The sequence below is a fragment of the Carassius gibelio genome, chromosome A7 (genome assembly GCF_023724105.1).
Source record: "Carassius gibelio isolate Cgi1373 ecotype wild population from Czech Republic chromosome A7, carGib1.2-hapl.c, whole genome shotgun sequence".
In the NCBI taxonomy this organism is placed as follows: Eukaryota; Metazoa; Chordata; class Actinopteri; order Cypriniformes; family Cyprinidae; genus Carassius; species Carassius gibelio.
Genome location: NC_068377.1, coordinates 34,526,313 through 34,541,303, shown reverse-complemented (window position 1 = coordinate 34,541,303; position 14,991 = coordinate 34,526,313). Strand labels below are relative to the sequence as shown.

At 35.3% G+C, this 14,991-nt stretch overlaps 1 protein-coding gene across 1 annotated transcript in view; it reads left to right on the top strand.

Moving 5' to 3' along the window:
- Nucleotides 1-14,991, top strand: part of LOC128017366 (synaptotagmin-7-like) — a 48,359-nt gene that overhangs the window by 8,388 nt on the left and 24,980 nt on the right. Inside the window, exon 2 of the mRNA XM_052602730.1 lies at nucleotides 2,384-2,503. Coding sequence (XP_052458690.1) covers nucleotides 2,384-2,503 — 120 coding nt within the window. The remainder of the gene's footprint in view (nucleotides 1-2,383; nucleotides 2,504-14,991) is intronic.

Genomic DNA, 14,991 nt, shown 5'->3' with positions numbered 1-14,991 from the left:
CTAATTGTCGCTTTGGATAAAAGCGTCTGCTAAATAAGACGTAACAATATTATTGGTTTCCGCTGTCTTTTGTTTGTCTACGTGCTGCTCGCGGAGTAAAATTATAATTTCACAATAAATCATATTTGTTTTGCAACGAATATCTTAAAATACTTTATCAAATTTTGTTCTTTTAATTCATAACTGTTACTTTATGTCCTAACTAGTCTGTAGGAAAGGCAGGCTGTGACGTCACTGGCAGAGAGAGGGGGCAGTTGCTCAACCTCTCCAGAATGTGTACAGGTGAGATTTGTATAAAAAAAGCAGATTGACTATCTTAAAGCTGCGGTAGGGGACTTTTGACGCTCTAGCGGTTAATAAACAGAACTGCTTGCGTCTTGCGGAAGAACATCGTAGCCGGAACTACTTCTCTCTGTTTATGTCTATGAAGAATCCCAAAGGTACTGGGTTACTCCGCCGCGGTATCGCCGAAGCAATCTAAAATAGTCTGAATATAAACACTTATTATAGGTTTACCCTAGTGATTCAGGACAAGCTAAAAACACGGTTTGGAAAGTGGATTCATGGTGTACTCGCTTATTATATACATTTTTCTACATTTTGAACACAAACAAAGTTACGGACCGCAGCTCTGATTGGTTATTTTTAACCGGGAGTGATGTATTTCTGCAAATGGCAATAGGACCACTGGGAGGAGCCAGAGGAGCTTGATTTTTTCACAGATTATCTGTCTCATAATTTTCATAAAATGTATGTTGTATAAAATTACTGTAGATGTAATCTGTATACTCATTTAACACCTTTTTTTGTCCAACTGTTAAAAAGAAAAGTTATTGTTCAAATGTAGTGCAACTGAAATATTGTAAATGTCATAAAATATCTTTATTTCATAAAAAATAAAAAATAAATTATAGATGGTCTCCCATTGGTCTCAAAGTCCTGCAGTATTTTTACATTTTGAGTATGATTTAACAAAAATAGGTTCCTGTAAGCTATCATGTCATGTTCCCAAATTTGAAAAAGTAAAATGCCAATTGGTATTCTATTTAGAATTTATTATGAACATCAGCTGTCCCCCCCACTTTTAAAATGGCTGCTACGCCCCTGCCAATACATATGAAAAGTTTTTTCAGGGTTTTCTGTATTTTTTGTAACAAAAACATTTCAACAAATTGTTGCAATAAAAAAAATGCAACATGACTGCTACATTTATACTAAAAGTTTTTTTAAATTATTTATATTAATATTAATTTTGGGCAGCTTTGCCCTTTGTTTCTATTTAAGTTTAGTTTACCGATAGCATTTTGTGTGGACTTTAAAATGAAGCTCCTGGCCCTGACTGCTCCTGTGTTTGACCTGCCACTATCTGGAGATGAAATCAGACGTCTTGTCTACGGTGTGAATGGATCTCCCTTTAGGACCCTGCTGTGAATGTGTGCTGATGGCTCTTGTGAAGGCCATTTACAGCCCTTGTAAGGGTGATGTTTTAGACTCACCGTAATCGATAAATGAATGTGTGTGTGCTTAATGCGCTCCTTGTGTAACACTGATTCTGTCGTAGCCCACAGCAAGGCATGTTTTACATGCAAGTCTGCCGATTCCTTTATGAGTGTAAATCGTTATAAAATCAGTCTGGATTAATGGAGTCTGAAAGAAAGGGGAACATTTGTAGTTAGAGAACTGGAGGATAATGTATTGCTCAGAGGTTGCTCTTTCAGAGTTCAGAGTTATGTTTTATTTAAGTGTCAACTTTATCTCAGATGTCTCTCCTAAGATTGTTTAGGAGAAGAGATGTAGATCATGCCCTTTGTTATATGCATTTGCATCTTACTGGAGTTGCTCTCCATTTCCTTTAATTGCTGTTTCATGTGTAATGTTTTCTTTCCTGCAATAAAATAGATACATGATGGTATTCTTAAAGGCACTTTCTTTTGACTCATCAACTCTGTCTCAAGCCAAAATACTAGACAGAACTCATTTACGCTACTATTTGTTGATGAAAAACAGGTGCACTGTTCAATATTTTTTCAAGATTCGATAAGAAGGGCAGCATGTGAAATAGAAATCTTTTGTAACATTAGAAATGTCTTTATTGTCACCTTTTATCAATTTAATGCATCCTTGCTGAATAAAAGTATTCATTTCTTTCAAAAAAGCTCACAAACTTGCCAAGATACTGTTATTGGACGATCTTTTTTATTTTTAGAAAGCGCAATTCCTTCTATCTATCTGTACTTTCAAGCTTGAGGCCTTTTTAAACTTTTATTTTCTTCAGCTTTCGGACCAGACTTTGTCAAGTCAACATCCGAGCTCGTTTTGACTTCCTTTTCTGCTTCACAATGACTTCTGCTCACCACTTGTTTGATTCTGTGTTTTGTGACAGAGAGGGGAAGATGGTAGTACTGTCCCTCGCGATCGGATTGGTCGAACAAGATGACTTCGCCGACCTTCCAGATCTACAGGAGACACCAGCCGACAAGGAAACACCTCCCGCTGACAAAAGGTGATGGCTGGTTTAAAACAGACAGTTTCATTTCCATATACTGTATACTTAAATAAGCAGATACATAGCGTCTTAGGTTTCCTTGATCATCCATGCATATTTTTTTTGAACAAACGATAAAACATCTAATTTGTCAGGCTTTACAGATGACAAGTATTTCATTATATTATAGTGGATGTTTTACAGTTGACTATTCTTTTTTCAATGTCTTTTAAGAGTGTGAAAAGGACTTATATTTGTGTCTGTCTGCTGCAGCTTTTGGTTAGTCCACAGGAAGTGTGAGGTGACCAATCAACAGTTAGTCATTGGCAAGTCCTGAAGTACGATGTCTGTTTTTTGGCTAATGAAGTACTCCATCCACACAAGCTTATCACAAAATCAATGGTCATCCTTGTGTATCGTACCTGGTTATCAATCACAGTGTCACTGAGTCATACCAGTGAGCTAACTTCCTAGCGGAATAGTTTACCAAAAAAATGAAGATATCCAGCTATCCAATATGTCAATGAGTTTGTTTCTTCATCACATCAGATTTGGAGAAATGTAGCATTGCGTCACTTGCTCTCCAGTGAATGGGTGCCGTCAGAATGAGAGTCCAAACAGCTGATAAAAACATCACAATAATCCACACCACTCCAGTCCATCAGTTAACTGCTTCATAAGCAAAAAGGCTACGTGTTTGTAATAAACAAAAAAATCTCTATCCCGACATCCCAGGTCCATTGTGTCCTCCAGTTGGGTTACCAAAATATATCACTGCCTTGCCTGACAGGCTTGAACACAGGGTTCCCACGGGTTCTCAATTTAGTTTTATAAAATGTAAAGCAATAAAATACATAAAATGGTATAAATACCTTAAATAGTATAAGAAAAGTCTTACATTCGGGGATGAAAAGTCAAGAATCGCGATAATGTGATGATTAATGCTATGATTTCATTGAATAAATATGCGTATTTCACATTTCAAAGTGTTTTTATATGAATGTGTCTCTGAAGGGAACCGAGTGTCTTCAGAAAAGTTTCAATTCATTTTTTTTCATCTTCATTGCCTATTAGAAATTATTTAAGAGCGCAGTGCTACTTTGTCTACTGCCCTTAACGGGGGAAATCGCTTTATTTATTTATTATTACATCCCAAAAGCACCTCCTGCTGGCAGAGAATGAATTTACATGTTTAGTAATCCATATTCGGTTCTGACCAATGCGAATATCAACCCATGTTTTTTTACGCAGGAAACACGTAGAGTTGTAAATATGAAAGAAGCTAATATACCTTCTAAACAATATAAACAATTAAGACAATAAAATATATATTTATATGTAAATAATTATATAATAATATCATTCATTTCCTTTAAAAATGCTTTAAAGGCTGAAATTTAATGTGTATCATTATTTGTGCAGGTCCCAAAAATGGTCATAGAAAGCCTTAAGCAAAAAATAAATACTGAAATAAAATTCCTTCCTTCATATGTGTTGATATTTGTGTTTTGAAAGTATTTTTGATAGATTTTTTAACTCCTATAAATGTTCTATATAACAATTTGTCTTTTTTTTTTATTTGTGCTAATTACATTTATTTTGGGCTATCAAGGGCTACGAGGGATTTCGAAATTTTGCAAGTGCTGAATATTATGTATAGAGAACTGGAATTTTACCTGGAATCAATGGTTTGAAATCCTTAATGATGGATTTGTTTGAGTGGATTACTTGTGGATTATTGTGTTGTTTTAATCAGCTGTTTGCACTCATTCTGACGGCACCCATTCACTGCAGAGGATCCATTGGTGAACAAGTGATGAAGAAACAAACTCATATACATTTTGTATGGACAGAGGGTGAATTAATTTTCAGTAAATTTTCATTTTTGGCCGTTTTTTTTTTTCTTTTGAATCCTCATCGGGCTTATTCGGGTTGTCATTTTGAACTTTTTTGCTTTCATCACATATTCACTCTGGTAGTCCTCTCTCTCTCTGTCTCTGTATGTGTGTGTGATCTGTGTTTCAGCGAGCTGTCGGATCGCAGTAGGGGTGTGCTCATTATAAGAGAGTGTAGTCCCAACTAAAAATATGCAACTCCTCCATCTAGCTGAGACACGTATCATGCACACACACACACACACACACACACTCACACACTCACACTCCATTCTGGCTTCTGCCGGGAGAATAAGTCTTGACTCTTTAAACACACATCAACCCACACAAACAGACACACAGCACTTTATAATCAGACACTCTCAGGAGGTCCCAGTCTCTCCTCTTCATACTAGTTAAACTGGAGTGTAGAGGCCTACAACAGGACAGATTTTTCCATCTTACTCCAGCAAGTTTCATTCCCCACCCACCCGGGAATTTTACTCTGTCCATCTGCTCCCAATTTATAATCATTTTCATCCCGTATGCTCAGTCAAGGTCCATTCCCACAATCTGCCATGATCAGGGAAAACCTGGGAATACGAGGTTGTTTTAAGATGCTAATTTCCACAAAAAGTCATAAATAATACTTTGTAATAATAATTCTAACAATATTACTACTAGCAATAATAATAACATTTCTTCTTCTTCTAATTATTATTATTAAATTATAAAATGTTAAAAACCATCATAAAGATATAAAAAGTGCTTTCAAAATGTTTTGAAATGCTGTAGGTAAAATGAGGTATTGTATGAAATTAGCATGAATCATTTCTTTACGTTAATATTGTGTTTTCAGTTCATTCAGTTCATTCATTCATGTATTTATGTATTTTTTAATTAATTATTTCATTACTTATTTTTTTAAGTATTGTTTTTCAGTTATTATTATTATTATAATAATTATTATTATTATATTTAAATAGTAACATCTTACAACCAATATATATATATATATATATATATATATATATATATATATATATATATATATATATGTGTGTGTGTGTGTGTGTGTGTGTGTGTATATATATATATAATATGTTTAAATGGTTTTGTTGTCTTTTTTTCAGTGAAAAGCCATCTAAAATGACAAAGATTTATGCTGATATTTTCCAAAACCCCACTTTGCCTTGGGCGATTCAAAACTTTTGGAGGACAACTGTATATTTATGCATATTAGAGTACTGCATTCAGATCAGTTGTTAATCTTGTGCACTGTATGTTTGCTATAGAGTGTTCCATCACTCACTTATTAGGTCCCTTAGAAGGCAGCTGCCTGTGTAGACAGTAGACAGCAAGGCAGCTCACTGGGATTTGGAACAGAGCTTGTATGTCATATTCTTTGAAATGTAAACATGAAAACTAAAACTAATAAATAATTTAAACAACCAACAGCATGTTGTTCAACTGAAAATTACAGCACACTAACCCTCTCTGCTCCATAAACTTACACATCGGTAAGACTTTCTTTGTGAATCACAAAAGAAAGTAAAATAGATATTAACGAGGTCTAAAACAATATTGGGCCCACTGACTTTCATTGCATTGATAAAATATCTTGCTTTGCACAGAAGAAAGGAAGTCACACAGGTTCGGAACGGCATAAAGTTAGTAAATGAGGAATTGTTTATTTTTGGATGAACTATTCTATTAAAAAAGGCACTAAATCTATTTTTAAATGTACAAAGTACAAACACTTAAAAATATGAAAATGAATTTATGGATATGTGTCCCCAATGCTACAGGGAACTGTGCTTCACATATGTATTACTGAAGGACAACTACTCTCACAACTACTCATGTCTACAAAAATTTAGTCCCACGCTGAAGCAAATCTAATGTGGTCCTTTGGAAGTCTTGACTAGTTTCGTCTTGCATCAGTCCTTCCTCACGAAAGAGTGTGGGTCAGGAACTGCCTGCCCTCAGCTATTGTTTTCCACAAACCTATTAACAAGCAGAGTCATTTATCCTCGAAGGAAGTTCAGCTCTTGTCAGTCTGTCCTTCTGCCTTATTTTGACGTATTAGACTCCTTTAAGGACACACATTAGCACCAATGTAACACCAAGCTGCTCAGAGGGAGATGAGCCGGATCAGATCTGTGAGAGCATCACTCGGACACGCCCACTCACAGTGTCCAATCACGCTGAAGAATAATTGTGTGTGCTGACATCTTGACTAAAGCTGTTTCAAACCCTAGTGAGCTGCCTTTGTTCCTTACTGTTTTCACAAGCATCAGTCCTGACAGAAATGGGAACTCATAGGTGACAGCAAATTAGAATGATTTCGTGACACTGAAGACTGGAGCAATGATGCTGAAAATTCAGCTTTGCATCACAGGAATAAATTAAACTTAAAAATATTGTTTAATAGAAAACTTTAGTTTTAAATTGCAACAATATTTCACAATTTTACTATTTTTGCTTTTAAATTGTTAGCATAAGTTTCATTTCAAATACATTACAAATCTTAATGAACCCGAACCTTTTAATGTAGGATAAATGTAGGTTTTTCAGTTGATTATATTTTAATTAAAACATAAATTGAAAAAAATAATAATAAATAGCATGGAAGGATTGATGGATGAATGGATGGATGGATGGATAGAGGATGGGTGGGTGGAGGGATAGATAGATAGATAGATAGATAGATAGATAGATAGATAGATAGATAGATAGATAGATAGATAGATAGATAGATAGATAGATAGATAGATGGATGGATGGATGGATAGTAGGATGGATGGATGGATAGAGGATGGGTGAGTGTAGGTATAGAAAGATAGATAGATGGATAGATAGATAGATGGATGGATGGATGGATGGATGGATAGAGGATGGGTGAGTGGAGGGATAGAAAGATAGATAAATAGATAGATAAATGGATGGATGGATGGATGGAGGATGGGTGAGTGGAGAGATAGATAGATAGATAGATAGATAGATAGATAGATAGATAGATAGATAGATAGATAGATAGATAGATAGATAGATAGATAGATAGATAGGTGGGTGGGTGGATGGATGGATGGATGGATGGATGGATACACTATGTGCTGGTATAGACAGATGGACACAGATGGTGGTTTTGGAGCATGCCTCAAGTTTTGTGTGTCTTTCTCTCTGTGTGTCTGGCGCTCTGTTGGGGCAGGGTACATGTCAAAGCATCAGACTGTGATCAAAGCTCACCCTGGCCCTCCGGGGTCCGTCTGCAATAGTCGCCATGGAGAGTGTCCTTGCTCTACTAATAACCGCCTTCAATCACTCCACTCAGTATCCAGAGCCCTGTCTCTAGGGCAGCAGCAGGGTCACACCCACCAGCCTCCATTATCATACAACACACAAATCATCAACCACCTCACTTTGGGGTTTTCATGGAGTGCCTTTGTTAATCAACATAGTAGAGCGGGATAGGAAAGTATTTGGAAGAAAATGGGATGCAGTAGTTCACAATCAAACCTGCATTTCCTGTTTCAACACCACAGCACATTAACACTAACCTCAGTTCAACCAATGCCAGCTCATTCAGGATGACAACGTTACTACATTAAAGATATTTAATCGAACATATTGATTGCTTGATTTTATTATATTTTTTCATTATTCATTTTTGTATATTTAAATTTAATTATAAATTATATAATAATAATTATAATAATAATTTAAAAACTTAGAGCCTAATATACTTATACTTAAACTTTGATGTCAATAAGATTTTGATGCTCACATATGGCTGGATTTATTTTATCAAAAATACAGTAAAAACTGTGATGTTGTGAAATGGTATTAAAATTTAAAATAATTGTTTTCTATTGTAATATATTTAAAAAATAAAAATTTATTCCTGTGATCAAAGCTGAATTTTCAGCATCATTACTCCAGTCTTCAGTGTCACATGATCCTTCAGAAATCATTCTAATTTGCTGATTTGCTGTTTAAGAAACATTTATTATTATTATCAATGTTGAAAATAGTTGTTCTGCTTCATATATTTGTGGAGATGGAGATACTTTTTTTCAGTATTCCGTGATAATATGAAGTTCAAAACCTGCCCTCCAACCAATCGTATAGGTCGTTTGTCCAAATCCCTGAAAAACGACCCACCAGAGCGTATACTGAAATTGCGTCCCTATTGGCAAAAGGTCGTTTTCATATTAAGGTTTTGTACTATTTTATTTGCGCTTTAATTTGAGTTTGGTGTAGCTCAATTGGTAGAGTATTGCGTTATATGAAGATATGTAATCATACTATCATGGGTTCGATCCCAAAGAACGCACGTGCTCACAAAATGTATATGCTATATAGAGCATGATTTCTGTGAGGGTTAGGTTTAGGGGTGGGTTTAGGTGTGGTCATTCGAACGAAAAAGCCTCCTTGTAAAATATGTAGGAATTACTGTGAAATCGGTGTAAAAAGTCCACACATTGCATTTAAATAAACATGCATTTTGATTGGTAATGACGTTATATGTCATTTCATAACGACAGATGCAACACGATACTGTCATTATTTTTACGCCCGCTAGAGGGCGCTTAACTTTCAAACGTAAATATAGGTCGTAATAAGGTGCTTGTACAAACGACCTATATGGTTGTTTTTTGTTGGAGGACATGCTCGAAGTTCAGCATTTATTTGAAAATATAATTTTTTGTTACAAAGCAAACATCCTTACTGTGACTTTTGATAAATTTAACACATTCTCAATAGAAAAAGTATTCATTTCTAAAAAAATTTGATAATGTCATTGTACTTACACTTCATTATTTACACACAAAATTCTTAAAAACTAAGTAATTCAAGGCAGTATTTTACTAATATATATATATATATATATATATATTAACACTTAACAACACAATGTAACCCACAAGTGTTCCCTTTATTTTTTTAGCAGTTTATATATAACAGGGACTCAAAGCAATGAATAATTTTTTTATTCTGTTCAATAACCTGAACCTTCTGAACGTACAAACTTAAAGTTACAATTTTTTTTTACTGTCACGCTACTTAAAACTGCAGTTACAGTATATTAATAGCTTCGCTATCTTTTTGCTAATTAGTTAATTACTCCCTAACCCTGATCTCCATTACAGTATTTACCGCTGTCTCTCCCTCTCTCATAGCACATAAAAGCTTACATCACACAAAAAGAGAAGTGCGAGATGAACTTAACCCCCCTGAGGCTAAAACCAGAGAGGAAGAGTGAGTAACATCCGCTCAGACGGTGCTTTAACCTGCTCCCCCGATACCCGAGCTCTTCATCAAAGCGCTTGTACTCTCCGTGTTAAAATAATCATGCTCCTTTACGCTCTCTCTTTCCTCCGCCCTCCCGTGGCCCAGTTTGAAATGAATGGCGGTGTAACAGCGCCCCGAAGCCTCTCCATCGACTGCCACCACTCCCCAGGAGCCCCACCGGATCAATCTGTTTGAAAAACAAGCCATTCATCAGCATAACGCTGCGTTATATGAGAAATGCATCTGTATCAATATCCACCTGCCACAGCTCAATTATAGCTTTCCATTATATTGTCCTGTGTGAACCACTTATGAGTCTGATTATAATAGCAGAAAGCACATTCGGATGATGTGTGCTCATGAGAGGACGAAGCCGTATTAGCTTTATGGATCAGCATTGAGTAGCAAAGACCATTTGGGTTTGTGAATCAAGCAGCGGGGCATCAGGAGTAGTGTGTACCACCAGTGGCCCCTACTGAGTGCTCATGCATTCTGAGTTTATTTGTTTCATAGTTAATTGTGCAGTGCACACTACTGCATGCCTCCCTTGTGCTCTCAGTGCTATGATTTATGATGATCTGAGCTACACTGATGTGATGTGAAATGGTGGCCATCGGGGTAAAGGCACAGCATTGGTGATTTTTTTTCAAACAATGTGTTCCATCCATGTGACCACAATGTGTGACCATGCGTTCAACTGCTTATACATGCATCAACAAAACAAAGAGTAGCAGATTCACATGGTTTTTACATATTTCAAACATTTTTGTTTACAGATGTATAAAAAAAATAGGCTTTGACTCACTGAAATGAGGATATAAACCTATTGTAATATTACAAAATCATGATAATAATTTAATAATAACATTTATTTAATTTACAGTATAATAATACTTTTTCAATGGTTCTATTTCGATATTTGTTAAAAATAAGCAAATATATTTTAGAATAATAACAACTAATCATCATAACAATAATTATTGTCATTATTGAATAATATATTTTATTTTACAGTATAATGGTAATCTTAAAATAGTAATATATTTATGTTAGTGTTTTTTATAACAACAACTTAAAAAAATTATTAAAATAATGTATAAATGTATTATTGAATATTTCAACTTTCAGTATATAATAATATTACAATATTTATGTAATAATATTAAAATATATGACTAATGTTACAATATTATTTATATTTCTTGTTTAATTTTATAATGATAACAATAAGTAATATTATACATTATTTCACAGTTTTACTTTTTAATAATACAAATTTAGAAAATATTTTATTATTATATAATTATTACAAATATTTAATACTAATTATTATAATTATAATCATTATAAAAATAACAGTGTGACTGTGAAGTGGACTGAGACAGTATCTCACTACGGAAATAAACTAAAAAGAGATTTGAGTCTTTAAAGTTGAGTTACTGTATTTAACTGTCCTGAAGTTATTCTTTTAAAGATAACAAACATAATCTTAACATAAAAATAACATTATAATGTCGAAGCCATAGATTTTGTTTCAGTTTTTTGCCTTTGCAATGTGATTTTCTTTTTTTTTTCGAAATCTAAGTAGCTGCAATATAACATGTTAAATCAAACTGCAGTCCAAATCACATTCACACCACTGTATGTGACAAAACAATTGCAATATATTTTGTCTGACCAAATCATACAGTGCCATAAATTTAGGTTAATAAAATCAAATGAAAGTTCATTTGTTACATGCCATCTGTATTTATTTCATGTATCTCCACCTTGTAAGTGTTGCTGACACAAGTGATGTACAGACTAGACGTGTTCCTGTAGATACAGTATGTGTGGTGATTCTCTTATGATGTAACTAAAGGATATGAGTTATTCTAGCCAGCCACCTGGACGACACTAGACAGCCGCCCGTGGACCTCCTGCAGAGTGTCCATGACAGCCGATTAATAGCGGTGAAGTCATTTGTACAGCAACGATCATAAAGGGCAGCAAAAATTGTCATTAGTCAGAAGTCTGGCATGTGAAAATAGAGCCGTCTGCTTTATCTGCAGCCTGTGTCTGTGGAGAGAAAGAAACAAGAGGAGTTTCCTTTTCAAGATGTCCCTGAAGTGGAGCCCTTGACTGCATCGTGACATAATGGATTCGAAGTGTTTTAAGGTGTGTGTTGTTTCCCAGCTTGTATTTTTGTTTGTGTGTGCTGCTGAAATCATTGCAGCGGAGACGCACTGATTGGTACACACGACGATCCCTAGATATCCTGCCATTGTTTCGAGAAGCGCAGGTGGGATTCAGGAGTGTAAGAACAAAGGGATTGATAGCACACATCTTTTTACTATAGTCTGATTTCATTCATGAGAGAGATTTCACCCTCAACGGATCATTTTGGCATCGTTTATTCACCTCCGTGTTGTTCCAACATAAAAAATATTTTTAGTTTTTCCACGAAAGGACACATTTTGAATAATGTGGGATAATTTGAATAAGGTTTGCAATTAAACAGAATTGGGATTGGAGTTTTTGGTGCTCAAACAGGACACAAAAGCACTGTAAACTAATTATAATGTAGTCCATAAGTCTTCTGAAGTCATGAGGTTTGGGCAGCAAACCTAAACTGAGTTGTTCTTTACATATTTTCTCCTCCAGTGAGGATTGACTCATTGACTCTGATTTTTGCGAACAAATTATTCACACTATTTTTGTGAACTGAATCAGGTAGGATTATTGGAAAGATCTGACTCAAATGACTGTTCTTTTGAGTTGGATCTTTTCGCATGAATCGAACGAATTCGAATGAATCAAATGAATCGAATGAACGTTTACAATTACATACTGTAGTCAAAAGAAAGAAATTCAGTAAATTGTTGTTTGTTGATCACTTGAAGATTCAAAAACTGTTCAAAGGTTTGAAAAAAGTCATGCTCATGCACAAATATTGTGATATATTATAATTATTTCTAATGACCATTTTCTATTTGAATATATTTTAAAATGTAATTTATTAAAGTGATGCACAGCTGAATTTTCAGCATTGTTACTCCTCTAAATCTCATTCTAATATACAGATTTGCTGCTAAAGAAACATTTATTATTCATATCAATCTTGAAAACAGTTGCACTGCTTAATATTTTTGTGGAAATGTGATATCTTTAATATTCAGGATTCTTTGATGAACAGAAAGTTCAAAAGAACGGCATTTATTTGAAATGGAAATCTTTTATAGCACAGTCTTTACTGTCAATTTTTAGTTGTACCTGCTTAAAAAAAATTATAAATATATGTGTGTGTGTGTGTGTGTATAGCTCAAGTGATGTTAAATGTCGAGGTTAAGGTTTTCCGATCAGTCATTCCGAAGGTTAGATAAGGTAAAGCATCCATCTTACACGAGATCAGACAGAAAATTTAGAGAGAACCGCTCACACAAATCCAGTCATCTTCCTTGCTGCTGTCTCCTCATTGTTGGCAGATTCACTGCTGTGTGTCCTTTCAGAGCAGAAGCATCGTGCTGAGACAGACAGCTTAAGTCACTGTCAGACACACACACTCGCATGCGTTTCACTATTTCCTTCTCGCGTTCACACACACACACACACACACACACACTCACGTGTACAGATAGCGATGGAAGTGCTCAGCCGGAGAGGCAGGGCCGGGCCGGCTCAATATCATCCTCCTAGTGATATGGAAATAAAGAGCGGCCAAGTGTGACAGCACTGGGCTTAGCTAGACACACGCGTGCACATGACAGAAATACAGCTTTAAGTCTGTCCCGTATGTTTGCAGACAGGGTTCATGGAGGAAGACGGGTTAATGTGCTCTAGGCTACATGGTTCAGCGCTCACTGCATATGTGTCCGACAGGCCATCGGCAGCTTTTATAAAGGATGATGGTCTGGTGCACTGGACTGTATCTGTCTATGTACGATAGGCTCTGTTACATCTTTCACAGCTTTAGTGCTTTAGATCATCCATTTTCAAGCTTTTTAATGCTTTTTCAGAAAAAGGTACAAAAGCTGTCACTAGGTCGGTACCCTTTCAAAGGGTCACAATATTTAAGTACTAATATGTACACTTTAGGTGCTAATGTGGACTTTTAAGGTATCATAATGCACCTTTTGGGGTAAATAAGGTACAGAGGTGCACCTTTTGAAAAGTTTTCTAGCTTTTTTCTGAGAGTAAGATTTGTTTCATACTGTGTGACTTGGTACCCAAATTTAGAGTAATATAAGCAGTTTAAACTTAATTTAATTAAATGTCTCAGTAAATATTGTTATAAAGTAATTTAACTGATAATATTGCCAAAATATTGCCAGTGAGGGGCTAAATGTGACAGTGGCGAGGAGAAACTCCCTAGAAAGATGCACAACACAAATGCAAACTATTCTTGAATGAATGATGTATGTGTCACAAACAAAGAGAGACGAACATTTTAATTTTCACAACACATTTTTGATTGTTGAAGACTGAGACTGTCAATAGAATAAAAAATTTTAGTTTTCCAAATAATTGTAAATTATTTAACATTTTGTAAAATCAACGTTTTTTATTACTGTATGGCCTTAAATTTGCTCTTTTGGTCTTTGTCCACTGGAGGCAGTGTTTTGTACTAGTTAAAGGTTTCTTTAACAAAAAAAGTCGGCACATCAAAGGTACAAATATGCAAATATCTATTACCAGACTATCACACAGGTGATCGCTACAGTACAGGCTTATATGTATTTGCTGGGTTTTTGATAGTGTTTAATTTTGGATTTCACATTGTCCACATCACAATGCATTTAAAGATTTTCTTTGGAGTCCAGCATTCTTATTTATGCTAGCATTGTATATACGTTCGTTAACCTTCTGTGCCAAAATAAAGCCTAGTCTAATAGTACTTGCATAATCCTGTGACTTTAAGGATCCACTCTGTGTGTGTGTGTGTGTGTGTGTGTGTGTGTGTGCGTGTTTGTGTCAGAGGGTATTTAATCGTGGTGGAACGTAGACAAATTGAATTGTAAATGAGGTGTGTGGCATGATCAAATGAGAGCAGCAGACGGCGAGATGTCAGCGGCGTCTTGACCACATCTGCAAACATCCTTGCGCTCCTGCAGCTGTTCTCTGGATGCATTCATCCAGCAGCGTTTCACAAATGACAAACAGACATCAAATATGACGCATAACAACAGCAGCACTGCAGAAGATGTGTTACCTTTGATCGCTTCTGTTTATCATTTACTCTTATTTTGTAATGAGGATAGAAACTGCATCTTTATAAATAATGTAAATTACCAATATGTCATTTATGAAATTGTGGGTGAAAATCCACAGAACTCTGTGGAAAACTCACCATGTTGTCTT